Source organism: Ictidomys tridecemlineatus, chromosome 3 (assembly GCF_052094955.1).
Source record: "Ictidomys tridecemlineatus isolate mIctTri1 chromosome 3, mIctTri1.hap1, whole genome shotgun sequence".
NCBI lineage: Eukaryota > Metazoa > Chordata > Mammalia > Rodentia > Sciuridae > Ictidomys > Ictidomys tridecemlineatus.
In genome coordinates, this window is record NC_135479.1 from 22,471,994 (window position 1) to 22,492,729 (window position 20,736).

The following is a 20,736-nucleotide window of genomic DNA, read 5'->3' on the forward strand; positions in this document are numbered from 1 at the left end:
ATAAAGACAACTGTTATTTATCAAGTGGGGTATGTGTGTAAATCTGCCCGAATAGGGATTAATATTTTATGAGGCATTGTTTATAACCATCCCCATACAGCCATAATCAAAAGCTACTAATTTGTAGTGGATTTTCATTATTTTAAAATTCTCAATAGATAACACACTCATTCACAGTTTGTTCTCTTATCAGTGGTTCCTATCACTTGCTACCCTCAATTCTTAACGCCTGGCATGAGTGTGGCCTGGGTTCGATCCTCAGCACCACATACAAAACAAAGATGTTGTGTCTGCCAAGAACTAAAAAATAAATATTAAAATTCTCTCTCTCTCTCCTCTCTCTCTCTCTTTAAAAAAAGACAATTGAGGAAATGTTTGAAGAAAAGGTGTATCACTGATATTAATACTCAGCAGAAAAACTTTAGAATTTTAGAAGAACTGTTAAAAGCCAATGTAGAGAGAAAACAGAGTACAGATCAATAATATGTGAGTCACAGACAAGAGAAAGTATTAATAGAACCTTACCCGCAGCTCCAGACATCTATGGCTGGTGTATAGCGCTCTTCCCCCAGCAGCAGCTCAGGAGGTCGGTACCATAGAGTAATAACTTTGTTTGTGTAAGGACGACTGCAATGTAAAACCATCATTATATAAATTTACAATGATTTTGATGATAAATACATAGCTAAAGGCAAACAGAAATAGCTGCCAATTGAAGATGAAATTGTTGAAACAGCTCACAACAATCTAACAATCTAAAAGTAATCTGGATAGGGGACTGGGGTTGTAGCTCAGTGGTAAAATGCTTGCCTAGCATGTGTGACTGGGTTCAATCCTCACCTACACATAAACAAACAAATAAATAAATAAATAAATAAATAAAAGTATTGTGTCCATCTACAATTTAAATTTTGCTATTTTTATTTTTTGAGGCATAGTCTATGTTGCTCAGGCTGGCCTTAAACTCCCTGGGCCTCTAGAGATCCTTCTCACATGTAAGTTTTTTTACATAGTGGGGATTGAACCCATGGGTGAACCACATCTCCAGTCCCTTTTAATTTTAAACAGGGTCTCACTAAGTTGCTTAGGACCTCCCTAAGTTGTTGAGATTACAGGTGTGTGCCACCATGCCCAGTCCCACATATAATTTTGATGAACGTCTCACCTCTCTTCAGAGTTATAGAGCCGAGCAAGTCCAAAATCTGCTAGTTTGATTTGCCCACTGTAAAACAAAAAAATTATTTTTGTAAGCAATTGGCAGTAGTCCCCAAACTGTACTTGAAAAGTCAAGTGCTAATCAGTTAAAAACAACATTTTTTTTTTTACAAAAATGGATTTTAATCTGTTTTCTCATTTGTGTTCTTACCAGTCATTCTCCTCAATTAAGCCTCTTTTGACTGTTCCAATTTACAATGCTTCAGGCTTATTTTTTTTTAATTATTACTCCAATTTAAATTTAATTTCTTAGTTAATTCTTAGTCAAGGCTTTCTTTTTAGATATAAAATATGTTTTGGCATATGATACATACATGGAGTATAATTTATTCTAATTAGGACCCTATTCTTGAGGTTGTACATGATGTGGAATTACCTTGGTTGAGTATTCAAAATGCAAGGATAGGAAAATTATGTCCCATTAATTCTACTGTCCTTACTATTCTCCTCTTCCACCCCACCCCACCCCCTTTCCCTTCATTCGCCTTTGTCTAATCAAATGGACTTCTACTTTCCCCCCTCTCCATCATCCCAAGTTTATTTGTTTGTTTGTTTAATTTCTGGGTAGACCACAGGGCCTGAACCTGCTAGATTAAATACTTAACCTAGGGCTGTTCTAGATTTTCAAAATTTTAAGATTGGGGCCTTAAATATAATACATAATTCTTGACTGATTCTGGCTTGAACAAACTAGCTACAAAACACATTTTTTTTGTGGGGGAGGGGCCACAAAGGATTGAACTTAGGGGCACTTAACCACTGAGCCATATCCCCAGTCCTATTTTGTATTTTATTTCCAGACAGGGTTTTACTGAGTTGCTTAGGGCCTTGCTGTTGCTGAGGCTGGCTTTGAACTCACGATCCTTCTGCCTCAGCCTCCTGAGTAGTTGGGTTACAGGCACGCACCAGCACACCTGGCCAAAACACATTTTTGAGATAACTTAACTGGAAAAAATATATATAAAATATGGAGTGGCTATTAGAAGACCACAGGTGTGTGTGTGAGAATAGAATAGGAGTGCAATAGATTAACAATGGAAGGAGGAGGAAAAGGAGAGAGAATAAGAAAAATAAAGAAAGTAGAATGAATTTGACATAATTTTACCATGTACATATATGAAATCAACACAGTGAATCCTACCATCATGAACATTCATAAGCATGGGATTCTATCGGGAGACTAAGGCAGGATTAAGAGGTCTCAGCAACTCAGGGAGGCCCTAAGCAACTCAGTGAGATTCTGTCTCTGAATATAAAAAAGAGCTGAGGATGTGGCTCAGTGGTTAGGCACTCTTGGATTCAATCCCCTGTATCTGCCCCCCCCAAAAAAGGAATGGGATTCTAACTGGAAGATATATTCCATGCTTGTATAATTATATCAGAATGGTTTCTGCTGTCATGTATAACTAAAAAGAACCAATAAATAAATGTAGAAAAAAAGTAAATCACAACAATACTGTAGCTATAACAGATTTTTAAAACGGATTAGAGCTATGACCTGAGCAAACAATTTTTATAATGCATGAGGCACCTTCTACTAACATATTGTCATTACCTCCTATGTCAAAGACAGACTAGTATATCAAACATTCACAAGTTCTTCTAAGCCCCATTCTCACAGAAGCCAATTAAGCAAGTCATGGCTCATAAATCTGCATTTCTTTCTTTCTTTCTTTTTTTTTTTTTGACTGCTGAGGATTGAACCCAGAATGTCATGCATGCTAGGCAAGCACTGCACCACTGAATTACATTCCCAGCCCCAATTCACTCTTTTCTAAGGGGCTGGTGTATTTCAGGTGCCTGACAGATGAGACAGAAAAATTAGATACAGAAAAAAGGTTATGCTAGGAGGTACTCCTCACAAAGCATAGAAGTCTACATTAAATAAACGCTTTTCATTCCTAGTAAAGATTATGGACACCTTACCCAGTTGCCCCAAACATCATTACATCATTATATTTCTAAGTTAAATTTATAAGTAAATTCTGAGAAAAAAAAATGAAGGAAGAGTTATATTAAGAAAAAAGGGAGGCTGGGCATAGTGGTTCCATAATCCCAGGAATTTAGGAGGTTAAGGCAGGGAGATCACGAAGTTCAAAGCCAGTATTAGCAACATAGTGAGGCCCTAAGCAACTTAGCAAGACCCTTTTTCAAAATTAAAAAGGACTGGGGATATAGCACTGTGGTAAAGCATCTCTAGGTGTAATACCCAATACCAAAAAAAAAGGAAAGAGGATTTCTGAAATTTCGTTTTTTCTTTTTAATTAATTAATTTATTTTTTAGGTGTAGATGGACACAACACAATGCCTTTTATTTTTATGTGGTGCTGAGGATCCAACTCAGGTCCCGCCCATACTAGGCGAGCGCTCTACTGCTAAGCCACAATCCCAGCCCCTCAAATTTCTTGATATCCATACTCCCTTACTCTGAAAGTCTGAGATGATTCACAAATCAAGGCATACGGAAAGACTGAAAGTTAAAATGGCAACAGATATAAGTAATGGAAATTAGGCCAAACCTCAATCTCATCAGCACCTCGCATATTTACTGCTTGGCCCACATGAGATACTAAATGTTTCTTCAATGAAATAATGTCATAGAACATCCTGAGAGCACAATTACTATTGCTTTTTCTTCCAACTAAGCTAACAGAATGATATACAAAATAAGGAACTTTGATGACACAAAAGAAATGTCATGCTATTTATTATGTCATAAATCACAGGAAAAAGATATGTAACAAGATGCAAAGGAAATCCTTCTGTGACCATGGTTTTGGTTTTGTTTGTTTTTGAGGGAGATGTATTGGAAACTGAACCCAGGGGTGCTTTACCTCTGAGCTAAAATCCCATCATTTGTGATCCTCCTGTTTCAGCCTTCCAAATTGCTGGGATATGGGTATGCACCACAATGCCCAGTGAGACCCAGGTTTTCAAACTGCTTTTCAAACTGCTTCTAGTACTTGAAGATCTTCAAGTACTAGATGCCTCCATTTCCTCCAAATTCATCCCTATGTCACATTATTCTTTCTTACCTAACCAGCCTGGACCATAGATCAATTAGTCAAACTACTATCTTCACTGTGACCCTTTCATATATTTAAACCTTAAGTACTTAATTCTAGATCAACAATTTGCCTTTTCTAGAGAACTAAACAAAAGCTTAAGATATAAAAAGCATACAATTATCACTGGTGCCACTCCAAACTGTATATTTTCCTCTCTCAGTAAGGCTTGAATACTGTTGGTTTAGTCCTTTTACTTGATTTCAATCATCAACCTCTTCTATTTTGCTTGGCTGTCATTACAAACCTTTGGCATTCTCCTTAGTGCCTGAATTCATCACCTATACTCTCACAGTAAATAATTCTTCATTGAAAAAAAAGTCATTATAGCCAGGCATGGTGGTGTACACTTGTAAATCCCAGCATCTTGGGAGGCTGAGGAAGGAGGATTCCAACTTCAAATACAGCCTCAGCAATTTAACAAGGCCCTAAGCAATTTAGTGAGACCTGTCTCAAAATAAAAAGGGCTCAGGAAGATGTGATTCAATGGTTAAGTTCCCCTGGGTTCAATGCCTGCTTAAAAAAAAAAAAGGGTCATCAGGTGGGAGGTGTGACTGCCTTAACATCCTCTTACAAATTTTCTTGCATTATAATCTTATTTTCCTCTTTTTTCTTCAATCATTCTCTACTTGTAGCCTTAATTCTGGGTCCCCTAGAACTCTGCTCTTTTAAAATTATTTTATTTTTTATTTATTTATATTTTGAGAGAGAGAGAGAGAGAGAATTTTTTTCTTAATATTTATTTTTTAGTTTTCAGCAGACACAACATCTTTGTTTGTATGTGGTGCTAAGGATCGAACCCAGGTGAGCGCACTACCGCTTGAGCCACATCTCCAGCCATCTTTTAAAATTATTTTAGTTCTTTCCTGAATCTTCAACTTCTTCTTTACTGATTTTCTTTACTATTAGCATTTAAATGTTCAATACCCTGCTATTCTCAAAATAAGTGATAAAAGCCTGTTACTTCCTTCCCATTAATTGTGTTACACATTCTCTTACCCCACATCCTACACTAATTTCACCTCTGGCCTTTTAATTTGCAAACTCTCTCCTTAGGTCTTAATTTGTCAATATTATCTGACACCTAAGACCAGTCCTTTCTAAAATTTGACTATCTTCTATTGATGGTATTTTCCCTTATCCTTCCTCTTTATTTCTCTTGGGTTCCACTTCACATTTTTTTCTACACTAACTTCCAAATCTATAGTTGATAGTTTCAAGCTCCCACATGACCATATGCCTATTAGCTATCACAATCCTGAATACACAACAGATCCCAGAAGAGGTTCACTTTTCATCCTCACCTATCCTGCTCTTTCTTTTATATTATTTATAATGACTGGTAGTACCACCAGTCATTTTTTTGAGGGTTTTTCAAAAATCTTACTTTCTCTTATTCCTTCCCCATCTTTTACTCACTCACCCAAGACTACTCTATCAAACATATTCTGTCCATACCTATAGCCAGGGCCTGATTAGTTCAAGCACTGATCATTTTTTTAATGTTTTTTTGGGGGGAGGGGCTGGATTAAACTTAGGGGCATTTAACCACTGAACCAAATCTTCAGCCCTATTTTGTATTTTATTTAGAGACAGGGTCTCACTGAGTTGCTTAGTGCCTTGCTGCGGTTAAGGCTGGATTTGAACTCTTGATTCTCCTGTCTCAGCCCCCTGAGCTGCTGGGATTACAGGCATGCAAGACCATGCCCATCTTATGGTGTTCTTAATAGTCCCCCTGCCTCTAATCTATGGCTACACAGTGATTTTTAGTGCCCTTTTTAAAACAAAAGACTAGGGCTGGGGATGTGGCTCAAGCGGTAGCGCGCTCGCCTGGCATTCGTGCGGCCCGGGTTCGATCCTCAGCACCACATACAGAGATGTTGTGTCCACCGAAAACTAAAAAATAAATATTAAAATTCTTTCTCTCCTCCCCAATAAATAAATAAATAAATAAAACAAAAGACTATCTCACCTCTATGTAAAACAATGTGAACTTATTTATACTTGGATAATAAAAATAAAATGAAGGGGCTGGGGTTGTGGCTCAGTGGTAGAGCGCTTGCCTAGCATGCCCGAGGCACTGGGTTCAATCCTCAGCACCACATAAATGTAAAATAAAGGTATTGTGTCCACCTAAAACTAAAAAAATTAATAAATAAATAAAATGAAGATCACGAGCCCAGCCAGCCCAAGAAAATATATTAATACTAGAATCCAGGGGCTGGGGATGTGGCTCAAGCGGTAGCGCGCTCGCCTGGCATGCGTGCGTGCGGCCCGGGTTCGATCCTCAGCACCACATACCAACAAAGATGTTGTGTCCGCCGAGAATTAAAAAATAAATATTAAAAATTCTCTCTCTCTCTCTCTCTCTCTAAAAAAAAAAAAAAAAATACTAGAATCCAAAGAGTTACAAATGATAGTCATCATCAATTTTCTTTTCTTTTTTTTTTTTTTTTAATACCAGGGATTGAACTCAGGGGCACTCAACCACTGAGCCACATCCCCAGCCCTATTTTCTATTTTATTTAGATACAGGGTCTCATGGAGTTGCTAAGTACCTTGCTTTTGCTGAGATTGGTTTTGAACTCACAATCCTCCTGCCTTAACCTCCTGAGTTGCTGGAATTACAGGAACTTGTGCCACTGTGCTCCGCCATACCTAGCCCTTTTATTTTTATTTTGAAATAGGGTCTTGCTAAGTTGTTTAGGGCCTGGCTAAATTGCTAAGACTAACCTTGAATTTGTGATCCTCCAACTTCAGCCTCCCAAGCTGGTGAGATTATAGGCATGTGTCACCATACCCAGTCATCATCAATATTTTTCTTCTTTATTTTTTTTAAATACATTTAAAAAAAATTTTTTTTAGTTATAGATGGACACAATTCCTTTGTTTTGTTTCTTTAATTTTATGTGATGCTGAGGATGGAACCCAGGGCCTCATACATGCAAGGCAAGCGCTCTTACCACTGAGCCACAATCCCAGCCCCACTAAATACATTTTTTAGTTGTAAATGGATATAATACCTTCATTTTTAAATTTTTATATGGTACTGAGGATCAAACGAAGTGCGTCATGTGTGATAGGCAAGCACTCTACCACTGAGCCACAACCCCAGCATCCATCATAAAATTCTTTTTTTATTTAGTATTTTTTAGTTGTTGATGGCCCTTTTTTTATTTGTTTATTTATATGTGGTGCTGAGAATCAAACCCAGTACCTCACACATGCTAGGCGAGCACTCTACCACTGAGCCACAGCCTCAGCCCCATCATAAAATTCTTGATGAACTACTTACTATGGATGTAGAGTCACCAACCTTCATCTTTAATGGGAATTGTGAGCCACAGAAATAAAAAAAAATTATTACTTTCTAAGGTGAGAGTCTTGCTTTGTTGTCCAGGCTGGCCTCAAAACTCCTGAGTAACTGGGATTATAGGTGTATGCCTCTGGTATTTAATTATAATTTAAAATAGTGCATTGGGCTGGGAACGTGGCTCAAGCTGTAGCGCGCTCGCCTGGCATGCATGCGGCCTGGGTTTGATCCTCAGCACCACATAGAAACAAAGATGTTGTGTCTGCCGAAAACTAAGAAATAAACTAAAAAATTCTCGCTCTCTCTTAAAAAAAATAGTTCATTACTCATACAAAAAAAAAAAAAGGAACCAACACACTTCAATGGTTCCCTGTCAACTACAATAAAGCTTCAACTCCATAGAAGGTATATATATATATGATCCTTAAATTGGCACCTAGTAACTTTCCAGCTTCATTTCCTCCTGTTAAGTGCTTCAGTCTTCTTGCTCTAGTTAATACTGACCTTTTTATAGTTTTCCAGACATAACATACTGTTTTCATGTTTAACTGCTTTTGTGTATGCAATTTCTTCTGTCTAGAAATTTGATAGACCATTGTTATTATTTCTAATAAATTCCAATTCGTTCCTAAAGGATGCATCTTTTGAGGTACTCCGCAATTTAAGGGGGGGGGAAATTGGCTTAATAAATGGCTCCTAAATTGAATATTTATTTATCTAGCTCCCCTACTAAACTTTAAGCTACATAGTGACTGACTATTCCATGAGACAAGAGAGTCTCCGTTAACCCTGCATGGTTGGTTATTACATTACACAAAAACAGGAAATGCTGAGAGCTAGGGATATGGCTGAGTGGTACAGAACTTGTCTAGCAAGTACAAGGCCCTGGGTTCTATCTCAGCATCACAAACAAACAACAACAACAACCAAAAAAAAAAAAAAAAACAAAACAGAGAGAGAAAGAGAAAATATGTCATAGTCATGTTATATTTTTATCTAGGTAATATTTGTTGGCATTTAACAGAAAAATAAAATTCAAAGATGGATGCAAAAACCCAGCTGTCTAAAGAACCAAACGCTGCCCTGATTTCACTGGTACTAGACTTCTTGTTCATCCCTTAGTGGGTAGGGATATACTAAAGGATAGTGAACATAACATATCTGATATATCATCATTACCAGTGTAGGCACATAATCAGAAAAGAAAGCAGATGATAAAATCTTCTGGAAAATTAACACTTGTTCATCACTAAAATCCTGACTGTTTACACCATTAAAACCTAGAAGTAGTAATGGCTAGAAAGGCCAATTACTAACTAAACCTCTGTTTACTCGAAAAGACAGTAACCCCTAAAGGCTTATGAACAGTTCAAGAAGCAGGCATGTTTTTCTCCACTCAAGAAGAATCCAATATATATTTGACTTTGCTTAGGGTCACATTACTTTCTAACTACAGCATAGAGCTCTCTAAATATTCCTATAAGATCTGAGTGATTCCCTGTAATGCATATAAGAAAAATCTTTATAATCCTACTTCTGTTAATTCCTTACCAATAATGAATTGGTAATCTGGTGGCTTTCTGATCAGAGTACTCCTATTATAAGTAGTTATTCCTAATGTGAAAACATCAAATGTTATGTAAAAAAAAAAAATTGCATTACTAAATCTATTTATAATCCCAATTATTAGCTAGCTGAGAAGGAGAGAATGCTTGACCTTATTTGGTTACTATGTTACCTGTTATTCAGCAAAATGTTAGAACACTTAATATCCCGATGCAGGAAATTCTTTTTGTGACAGTAATCCAATCCTTCCATTAGTTGTTTCATGAATGACTTGATATGGTCCTCAGAAAAGTGCACCAAACCAGATTCTAGCAATCCCATTAAGTCATGGTCCATATACTCAAATACAAGGTAAAAGGCACCTACATAGGAAAAAAATAATAAAAATTTTGGAGTTGATCATGAGGCACTCTAAAATAACCCATTATTTTTATAGATGAAGAAATTAAAACTTAAATAATTTTCTTTCCAATAATAAATTAACAGAAGTACTGTAAGTACTATTTGAATTTGATTTTCTGATTCCACTTCTCTTTTTCTATTTAAGTCTTTAGAGGACAACAGTCATGATAAGATTGTATTGAGAGGTCTGGTGTTGTGGCTCAATTACAGAATGCTTGACTAGAATGTGCAAGACACTGGGTTCGATTCTCAACACCACATATAAGTAAAGGTCCATTAACAGTTAAAACAATATTTAAAAAAAAAAAAAAGATTGTATTGAAAGACTTTATATGATCACTTAGGAAATTATAGACCCTGGGCCAAATCCTGTCTGTTGACTAATGTAAATAAAGTTTTGTCTGTAATTTAACCCTACCCATTTGTTATATAATGTCTCAGACTATTTTTGAAAAGGTCTTTACCTTAGATAATAGGCAGCAACAGAGGCAGCCTAGTGTATTTAGCAAAAATTATTAGTGAAAGTCAAAGTATGTAAGAATCATAACATAGGTCAATCAAGTCAGATGCAGTGGGGCACACCTGAATCCTAGTGGCTCAGGAGGCTGAGGCAGGAGGATTGAGAGTTCAAAGCCAGCCTCAGCAATGGTGAAGTGCTAAGCAACTCAGTGAGAGCCTGTCTCTAAATAAAATACAAAATAGGGCTGGGGATGTGGCTCAGTGGCTGAGTGTCCCTGAGTTCAATCCCAGTACCAAAAAAAAAAGTGTCAATCACCTAATTCAACTTCCTAAATTCAGAAGATTTATTTAAATCAATTAATTTATTATTTTATTTATTTTTTTTGGGGGGGGGGTACTGGCAACTAAACCCCAGGGCACTTAAATCACTGAGCCACATTTCCAGCCTTTTTATTTTTATTTATTTTAGGTTGTAGATGTATTTTATTGGTTGTAGATGGACACAATACCTTTATTTTATTTATTTATATGTGGTGCTAAAGATCAAACCCAGGGCCTCCCATATACTAGGCAAGTGCTCTACCACTGAGCCACAACCCCAGCCCCCCAGCCCTATTTTTTTGTATACTGTTTAGAGACAGGGTCTCAATGAGTTGTTTGATGCCTTAGGATCCTCCTGTCTCAGCCTCCAGAGTCACTGGGATTACAGGCATGTGCAACCACGCCTTGCCCAACCATTTTATTTTTTGAAACAGGGTCTCATTAAGTTGCTTAGGGCCTCACTTGAGTTGCTAAGGCTGACTCTGAAGTTGTCATCCTCCTGCTTCAGCTACCTAAACTGCTGGGATTATAGGCATGCACCACTGAGCCCAGCCAGAAGTAGATTTTAAAAGGAGTGAGACATAAATTAAGAGAAAATACTTAAAGGGCTGGGGATATAGTTCAGTTATTAGAGTGCTTGCCTCAATGCACAAGGCCCCAGATTCAATTCCCAGCACCAACAACAAAAAAAAAGGGAATACTATAAACAACTTGAAACCCACACTATCTTTTGGCAGGTACATCATAGAGGCAAATATTATAACAAAAGAAATATTAGGGGCTGGGATGTGGCTCAAGCGGTAGCGCGCTCGCCTGGCATGCATGCAGCCCAGGTTCGATCCTCAGCACCACATACAAAGATGTTGTGTCCGCCGAAAATTAAAAAATAAATAATTTAAAAAAATTTTTTTAAATTCTCTCTCTCTTTAAAAAAAAAGAAAGAAAGAAATATTAGAAATAGATAATGATCTACCCAGTCTAAAATTCTTTTTACTGAGAATGTAAAGGCATGGATTTTGTTTTGTTTTTTTCAGGAATAAACCAAGGGCCTTATGAATGCTACTAGAGAGCCAAGCACTCTACTACTGGTCTACATAGCCAGCTGAAGGCAGGAACTCAATCTAGGGGTAGGCTTTAAGGACCCCTTAAATATGTGAAACAGTATGAATCATTTTAAACTTTTTTTCTGAACGTAGGAGGTAGGCCAGGGGAACTTTACAAATGAACTACGCCTCTATCCATTTATTTTTTATTTTGAGACAGTGTTTCTAAATGATGAGGGCCTTGCTAAGTTGCTGAAGCTGGCCTTGAACTAGTCACCCTCCTGCCTCAATCACCTGAATAGCCAGGACTAGAAGCATAATATACACACATACATATATATGTTAATTAGCAGTGTTTAAAAATATTGGGCTGGGGTTGTGGCTCAGTGGTAGAAAGCTCACCTAGCACGTGGGAGAATATATATATTCATTCATTCATTTATTGGTACCAGGGATTGAACTCAGGGGCATTTCACCACTGAGCCACATCCTCAGCCCTATTTTGTATTTTATTTAGAGACAGGGTCTCACTGAGTTGTTTAGTGCCCTGCCATTGCTTAGGCTGGCTTTGAACTCACAATATTCCTGCCTCAGTTTCCCAAGCCACTGGAATTGCAGGCTTAGTATTTTTTTTAATATTTATTTTTTAATTGTACACAATACCTTTATTTTGTGTGTATATATATATATATATAAAATACATTTTTTTAAAGAAGAGAGAGACAGAGAGAGAGAGAATTTTTAATATTTATTTTTTAGTTTTCGGCGGACACAACATCTTTGTTTGTATGTGGTGCTGAGGATCGAACAGGGCCGCACGCATGCCAGGCGAGAGCGCTACCACTTGAGCCACATCCCCAGCCCCTTGTTTATATATTTTTATGTGGTGCTGAGGATCAAACCCAGAGCCTCGCATGTACTAGGTGAGCTCTCTACTGCTGAGCCACAACCCCAGCCCAATATTTTTAAACACTGCTAATTAAAGGCTCAAAATGGACTAGTAAATTTGCTTTCATGCATCTTTATGCCATATTTAATGATATGGGAAATTGCTTTTGTTAGGTTATATAACATTAAATACATTTGGATCTCAGTTATGTTCAAATAAATATAATATGTATAATATAAAGTGCTAGAAACAAATATACCAAAATGTTAATAATACAGTGGTTTTTCTAAGAATGGTTCTGTTAGGATGGAGTGGGAAAAAAATGATTGCCGGGCTGGGGATGTGGCTCAAGCGGTATCGCGCTTGCCTGGCATCGCACTTGCCTGGCGTGCGTGCGGCCCAAAAACTAAAAAGTAAATATTAAAATTCTCTCTCTCTCTCTCTCATCTCTCTCTTTAAAGAAAAAAAAATTTAAAAAAATGATTGCCATTTTGTTTTCTTACTGTTCCAAATTTTCAATATTTTTATAATCAGTTTTCCCATGTATCACATCCATTCATTCATTTTTATAATTTTTTTCAAAATGAATTTAGGTACTTCATAGTAAATGATTTATTTAAATAGTAGAGAGTGCAGGCTGAGGTTGTGGTTCAACGGTAGAGCACTTGCCTAGCATGTGTGAGGCCTGGGTTCAATCCTCAGCACCACATAAAAATAAACAAAATAAAGGTATTGTGTACAACTACAACTAAAAAATAAATATTAAAAATAAGTAAACAAACAAACAGTAGAGAGTGGTATGAATGAAAGTAAGCACCTCTCCAGAAACAACCAAGTAACATTTTCTATGCATTCTTACGAAAACTAGTTACATAATATTTGTATATTCAGAAAGTTAAAATATGCACAGAATTATGCCTAGGATGGCTCCTCCCCTAGTGCCAATATCCTTAAGGCTCTGTTTATAGTCAAGCTTAACTTTTTAACTATTACCTTTCTAGTTTTATATACTTCAATCACCTTATAACATTCCAGAGTGTATTCACAGATGCCATTTCTTCACTTGACTCTATTTTCAATTGCCCATCTCTAAATCTTCTTCAGATTTGTTGTACAAAAATAGGTTGGATGATGTAATGTATAAACTACTTTAAACATAAGTATGAAAACAATGAACAATTTTCTCAAACAGAGACAAAAGTTACAACTCCAATAATCAAACCACTATGTGATCTGATGAAAATATTTTTAGAAAACACCTGCACTGAGTAGAGAAAACAGAATGGGAGAGTGAGGAGGGAAGAGAAGACAGTGAGGAAGGGGACTGTAATCAAATTCCATGCATGTATGATTTTGTCAAAATGAACACAACTACTATGTATAACTATAATGCTCTAAAACAAAAACAAAAATCCTGCTCTGAATTTCTCAACTGTATCAATGCAAAACTGTTATAAAAATATGGATGCATATAGACAATAACAAACAGTGATGATGTAACCATGAGAGTAATGGATAAATCTGGTTCTGGAAGTTTTTTTGGCAGTATTGGGTAAAAGGGGCAGTCTATCACTGAACTACATCCCCAATCCTTTTATTGAGTCATGGATTTGCTAAATTGCCCAGCCCCGCAAATTGCTAGGATTATAGGTGTGCCTGTGCGTAACCCTGCCTGAATAATGTGAGTTTTAATGTCAATTACTATTTTAAACTTTGTAAAAACAAAAACAAAACCCCCACAAAATGTTATATCACGCCCTGGGATTGAGCCCCAGAGCTATACATAAACAAACAAAAATCTGGATAAGTTTATCTGCTGGCTTTATTAGGTGTTATACCACACCCTACTTACCTAAATGCACATTTTAATATTGACAATGATACTTAAAAAGTATACAGAGTGGGGGCTGGGGATGTGGCTCAAGCGGTAGCGCGCTCACCTGATGCATGCAGCCCGGGTTCGATCCCCAGCACCACATAGAAACAAAGATGTTATGTCCGCCCAAAACTAAAAAAAAAAAATGTATACAGAGTGGGCTGGGGTTGTGGCTCATAGGTAGAGCACTCGCCTAGCACATGCGAGACCCTAGGTTCGATCCTCAGCACCACATAAAATTAAACAAGTGAAATAAAGGTGTTGTGTCCAACTACACTAAAAAATAAAATAAAAATTTAAAAAAGTATACAGAGTATATTGATGCAAAATGGACACTTAAAAAAAATCAACACCATTTGGTACAATCTGCCAACATCTTAATTCTGGAATAGATTAAAGGAAAAAGCTAGACTTCAGCACAACCTGTTTAAAATTCACATAGGAAAACAAGCTAAGAGAGGAAAATAAAAGTGCAAATCTATCCTGTAGGCACGATTCATTGCTAGTACCTTTGTCCTTCTTGAAATCCAGTGCATCTTGTTTATCTGTAACAATTTCCTTCATGTTAACAACACTTCGGTGGATTAACTGACGAAGAATTTTGATCTCACGAATGGCTGTAATTGGGAATCCCTCTTTCTCATTGTCTAATCGCACCTTCTTCAGAGCTACTAGTTCTCCTGCCAAAACAAATTCAACATTTTTTAATATATATTTTTTAGTTGTAGGTAGATACAATATCTTTATTTTATTTTTATGTGGTGCTGAGGATTGAACCCAGTGCTTCACATGTGCTAGGTGAGCACTCTACCACTGAGCCACAACTCCAGCCCAAATTTAACATTTTTTATCCACAATCATGAACCAGTATTATATGCCCTTAGTTCTAAAAGACACTTAATACCTATTTTTATTTCCTTAAAAAAAAAAAAAAATCCTGCCAGAGGCAGTGACACTTGCCTACAAAACCAGTGATTGGGAGGCTAAGGCAAGAGTACTTCAAGTTCAAGGCCAAACTCAGCAAATTAGTGAGGCCCTCAACAATCTAGAAAGACCTTAAAGAGTGGGAATATAGCTCAGTGATAGAGCTCCCCTGAATTAAACTCCAGCACCAAAAACAAAAACTTACATTTCCCATTCTTTCTTTTCTTTTTCAGTATTAGGGACTCAATTTACCCTAAGAATGCACCCTAACACTGAACTACATCCCATCCCCTATTTGTTTTTTTTAATTTATTCAATTATTCATTCATTCATTTATGCATGCTGGGTATTGAATCCAGGGTCTTCTGCATGCAAGGCAAGCACACTATCAACTGAGGTATATCCCCAGCCCCCACTATGTTCTTTTCTTTACTTTTTTTTTTATTTATGTTCTTATTTATGTTTTTTTTTAATGTTCTTTTCTTTACTTTTTTTTTTCTTTTTTTTTTTTTTCTTTACTTTTTTTGATAAGGAATTGAATCCAGAAGCACTTTGCCACTGAGCTACATCCAAGTCCTTTCTATTTTTCTTTTCTTTTTTTTGATACTAGGGGTTGAAGTCACATGCATATGACCACTGAGCCACATCCCCAGCCCTATTTTTTTGTATTTGATTTACAAACAGGGTCTCACTGAGTTGCTTAGCATCTCACTTTTGCTAAGGCTTGCTTTGACCTCTTGATTCTCCTGCCTCAGCCTCCCGAGGCACTGGGATTACAGGTGTGCATCACTGTTCTTAGTTTATATTTTTATTTTAATATAAATATATAAATATAAAGACAGGGTCTCACTAAACTGCTGAGGGGCTCACTAAGTTGCTACAGTTGGCCTCAAACTTCCTGCTTCAATCGTCTATGGGAACTATGTTCCTTTCTTGTCAAATATATATTTTTTTAATTTGGATTTGTTATTTCCAAATTCAGTTAGGCCTAAAAGTTTGCATTATTAAAACATACCAATAATTAAATATTTCATTTTAAATTTCAAAAACTTCTCCCCTACAACCCTACAACTTTTATTTTCTCCCTTTTAAAATTTCCAGGGAGCAACCAGGCATGGTGGTACATACCTGTAATCCCAGCGATTTGGGAGGCTGAGGTAGGAAGATCGAAAGTTGAGGCCAGCCTCAGCAATTCAACAAGACCCAATCTCACAGTAAAAAATTAAAAGGATAGACTGGGGTTGTGACTCAGTGGCAGAGTACTTGCCTAGCATGTGTGAGGCACTGGGTTCAATTCTTAGAACCATATAAATAAATGAAATAAAGGTCCATCAACAACTAATAAAATTTTTAAAAAAAAGTCTATCAACAACTAAAAAAAAAATATATATATAGCTGGGCGCAGCGGCACATACCTATAATCCCAGCAGCTCAGAGGCTGATACAGGAAGATTGCTAGTTCAAAGCCAGCCTCAGCAATGGTGAGGCACTAAGCAATTCAGTGAGACTCTGTCTCTAAATAAATAACAAAATAGGGCTGGGGATGCAGCTCAATAGTTGAGTGCCCCTAAATTCAATACCTGTTACCAAAAAATTAAATTAAAAAAAAGGACTCTGGATATAGTTCAGTGGTAAACTGCTCTTAGGTTTAATTATCAGTCCTAAATAAATAAATAAATTTATTTCCAGGAAGCTACAGAAAGTTAGAATGAACCATAAAAAGAGGACTTTTTTTTTTTTTTTTTTTTTTTTTTTTAAGTACTGGGGATTTATCTTGGGGCAGTCTACCAATGAGCCACATTCCCATCTCTCTTTTATTTTTTGAGACAGGGTCTTGCTAAGTTGCTTACGACTGTAGCTGAGGTTGGCCTAAAACTTGAGATCCTCCTACTCAACGTCAAGATTAAACTCAGGGGAACTTGTCCACTGAGACACATCCCCCGCCCTATTTTGTACTTTATTTAGAGACAGGGTCTCACTGAGTTGGTAAGTGCCTGGACATTGCTGAGGCTGGCTTTGAATTCGTGATACTCTTGTCTTAGTCTTCTGAGCCACTGGGATTACAGGTGTACAAATACAGTGCCCGAAAGGTTTTAAAAGAACAATTATTGTGTGCTAGGTCTGGTGGCACAGGCCAGTTATCCCAATGGCTTGGGAGGCTGAGGCAGAAAGATTGCGATTTCAAAGCCAGCCTAAGCAATAGTGAGGAATGAATGAAGCAACTCAGTGAGACCCTGTCTCTAAATAAAATACAAAATAGGGCTTGGAATGTCGCTCGGTGCCCAAGTTCAATCTCTAGTACCAAAAAAAAAAAAAAAAAAATTAAAAAAAGAATAATTATTGTACAGTTCTCTTTCTATGTCCATAGGTTCTACATATATAGATTCAACCAATTGTAGATTAAACCTATTGAGGGGAAATATTGTGCCTGTATTGATTATGGATAGATGTTACTCCTGATTTATATAACTTTGCCTTGAATTAGGTACTAAGTACTCTATGGATGATTTAAAGTATACAGAAGGATGTGAACAGGCATAAAAGCAAATACCATGCCATTTTACATAAGGGACTTGAGTATTTGCAGATTTTGATATGAAAGGTCCTGAAATGAGGGGCTGGGTTGGTGACTCAGTGGTAGAGTGCTCGACAAGCATGCATGAGGCACTGGGTTTGATCCTCGACACCACATAAAATCAAACTAACGTATCCACCTAAAACTAAAGATAAATAAATAAATATTAAAAAAGGAAAAAAAAAAGTCCTGAAATGAATACCTCACCCCACCTTCTAGTACTGGGGAATAAACCCAGGGTCTCACACATGGTAGGCAAGTGCTCTACCACTAATCTACATCTCTAGCTCCACTTTCCCCGCTTTTTCAAAATTGTGACAGGATCTTGTTAAACTGCCCAGGCTGGCTTCAAATTGACAATCCTTCTGCCTCAGTCTCTTGAGTAGCTGGGATTACAGGCATGCATCACGGAGCCTGGCTGTAGTTTTCTTTTAAAAAATGTTAGTCTATTTAATAACTTTTGGTAATCAAATTAAAAGACAAAATTTGTTTTTGATAATCTTCTTAAGACAATCAGATTTGGGGATGGGGATATAGCTTAGTTGGTAGAATGCTTGCCTCAAACACACAAGGCCCTGGGTTCAGTCCCCAGCAACACACACACACACACACAAAAAAAAAAAAAAAAAAAAAATTAGATTTGTTAAACTGTTAACCCAACATCAAAGCTTTTATGGCAATATTTACCTGTGTCTTTGTCCTTGGCTTTATATACTTGGCCATAGGTTCCCTCTCCAATAATCCCAATAATATCAAACTTGTCCACACATCGTTTCCCCCAGTCACTTTCTGTTTGTCGTCTTTCTCCATAACGAGGACAACAAATTCTAAAAATAAAAATAGTAAAAAATGTTATTTTTTCATGATGACTCCACTGGCTCCTGTGTCTAACTCCTGTATTGTCTAAAATTTTTTATTGAAAAGGCAGAAGTCAAATGATATAAAATAGCTTAAAAAAATCTCTGACAATGAGAATAAGAGAATTCTGGCTTCAGGAAGACTAGGGATCAAATAATAAGTTAGTTGCTCACTTTCTGATCTCTCTTCAATACTGGCTTCAGTTATAAAATGGGGAAAGAATCCCTATATCCTAGGCTTACTATGAAAATAAAATATAAAACTTTGGCAGTTAACATATGCTCAATATTTGGTAACTATTTTTATTAACAGAGAAATGAAATCAATGAAAATAGACCCAGTTTACACTATATTTACATTGTGACAATTTATATGCTTTTTGGGAAAAAAAATAATATTTTATTAATGTGTGCATGTTGGCACCCTGAATTAAACGGGCTTTTTACTTCTTTAACACTGTTAGTATCATGAACTCAAAAGACACAATGAGGGCTTGGGCTGGAGCTCAGCGGTAGAGCACTTGCCTAGCATGTTTGAGGCCCTGATTCAACTCCTCAGTATCACATAAATATAAATAAATAAAATAAAGGTATTGTGCCCAACTACAACTAAAAGGAAAATTAAAAAAAAAAAAAAAAAGACAATGAGATCACTCAATATGGATTTGGGAATTTATTACTTTTCTAAAAACCTAGCCAGGTTATCTGTGGGACCAATAAAAGGGTTTTCCTAAAGAGTGTTTTGACTGTAAAAATATACTTCAGAAGCTGGGCTTGGTGGCACACACCTATAATCCTAGCAGCTTGGGAGGCTGAGGTAGGAGGATCATGAGTTCAAAGCCACCCTCAGAGGGCTGGAGTTATGGCTCAGTGGTAGAGTGATGGTCTAAAATTCGTAAAGCACTGGATTCAGTTCTCAGCACCACACAAAATAAATAAAATAAAGGTATTTTGTCTGTCTACAATTAAAAAAAAAAAAAGCTAGCCTCAACAACAGCAAGGCACTAACCAATTCAGTGAGACCCTGTCTCTAAATAAAATACAAAATAGGGCTGGGGATGTGGCTAAGTGACCTCGAGTTCAATCCCGAGTACCAAAAAATTTTAAAAATACACACACACACACACACACACACACACACACACACACACAAAGACCAGACATCACTGTCTTTTATTTATTTATTTGAGTGGGGGCAGGTACTGGGGATGGAACACTTGTGTTCAATAATCAACATCAGGATGCCAACATGCACACACTGGATGCTTTACCAGAGAACTAATCTCCAGTCCATTTTTTCTTTTGAGACAGGGTCTTCCTAAAATTGCTGAGGGCCTTGCTAAGTTGCTGAAGTTGGCATCAAACTTGCAATTCTCCTGCCTCAGAATCCCAAGTTCCTGGGATTACAGGCATAAGCCCCTGGACCTGCTGGGACCAAACTTCTATGACCTTACTGATATGTTGTGGAAAAACACTTAAGACTTAGGTACAAAAGTAAGCAAGTCAACTATTACAGACAGACTCCCCCAAAAACTCACTTTGGTCTCTTTTTGTATGGTTGCTGAGGTGGTGTAATTGCCTTTGGCTCTGGAGAGTCTGGGGGAGATGGATCCCCACCAGGGAGCTCAGGAGGGAGAGGGAGGTCGGTGAGTAAGTGACGTGTCCTCTGTTCCTTCTCTTTCTTTACAGGTTTTAAAGGAAGAATTTCTTTTGGGCTAAATAATAGAGGGGAAGAAAAAGATTGCCAATTACTTAAGAGATATGTAAATAAAACTTCACAAAGAAGGTAATAATGCCTAGCTATTAAAATATTTCAACGATTTTACTTTTAAGGAAAAAACCTGTAATGTAACACAAGGAATTAGTTTATCACAGCTAAGCAAATTGGAATTTTGCAAAAAGAGACATCTACAGCATACTAAAGAAACAATTAAAAAATGTTATATTATTTATACTTTCTTTATAAATTCTTTCCTCAATATCTTTAGATTTTTATGAAGATGTAATAAAATGCAAGAATTAATCTCTGAATTCACAATGTATCACCTGCAACTCAGAATTTACCAAACCTATTCTATATTTTAATCAACAAAGATTAAAAAAAATGAATGAAAACTCAGTAACTTAGAAACTACTTTATTATTAAAAATATAGAAAGAACTTGGAAAAAAGAAGTTACAATGTTTTATAAGAAATATAATTAAGTTAGGGGGCTGGGGTTGTAACTCAGC

At 36.8% G+C, this 20,736-nt stretch overlaps 1 protein-coding gene across 22 annotated transcripts in view; it reads right to left on the minus strand.

Moving 5' to 3' along the window:
* Cdk12 (cyclin dependent kinase 12) overlaps nt 1-20,736 on the minus strand; it is a 103,676-nt gene that overhangs the window by 62,256 nt on the left and 20,684 nt on the right. For all 22 annotated transcript variants that reach the window (XM_078042077.1, XM_078042075.1, XM_078042076.1 and 19 more), the window contains exons 3-8: nt 20,044-20,220; nt 18,336-18,475; nt 14,659-14,829; nt 9,332-9,521; nt 1,166-1,222; nt 526-627 (exon numbers count right to left, since the gene is read on the minus strand). In XM_078042077.1, coding sequence (XP_077898203.1) covers nt 526-627; nt 1,166-1,222; nt 9,332-9,521; nt 14,659-14,829; nt 18,336-18,475; nt 20,044-20,220 — 837 coding nt within the window. The remainder of the gene's footprint in view (nt 1-525; nt 628-1,165; nt 1,223-9,331; nt 9,522-14,658; nt 14,830-18,335; nt 18,476-20,043; nt 20,221-20,736) is intronic.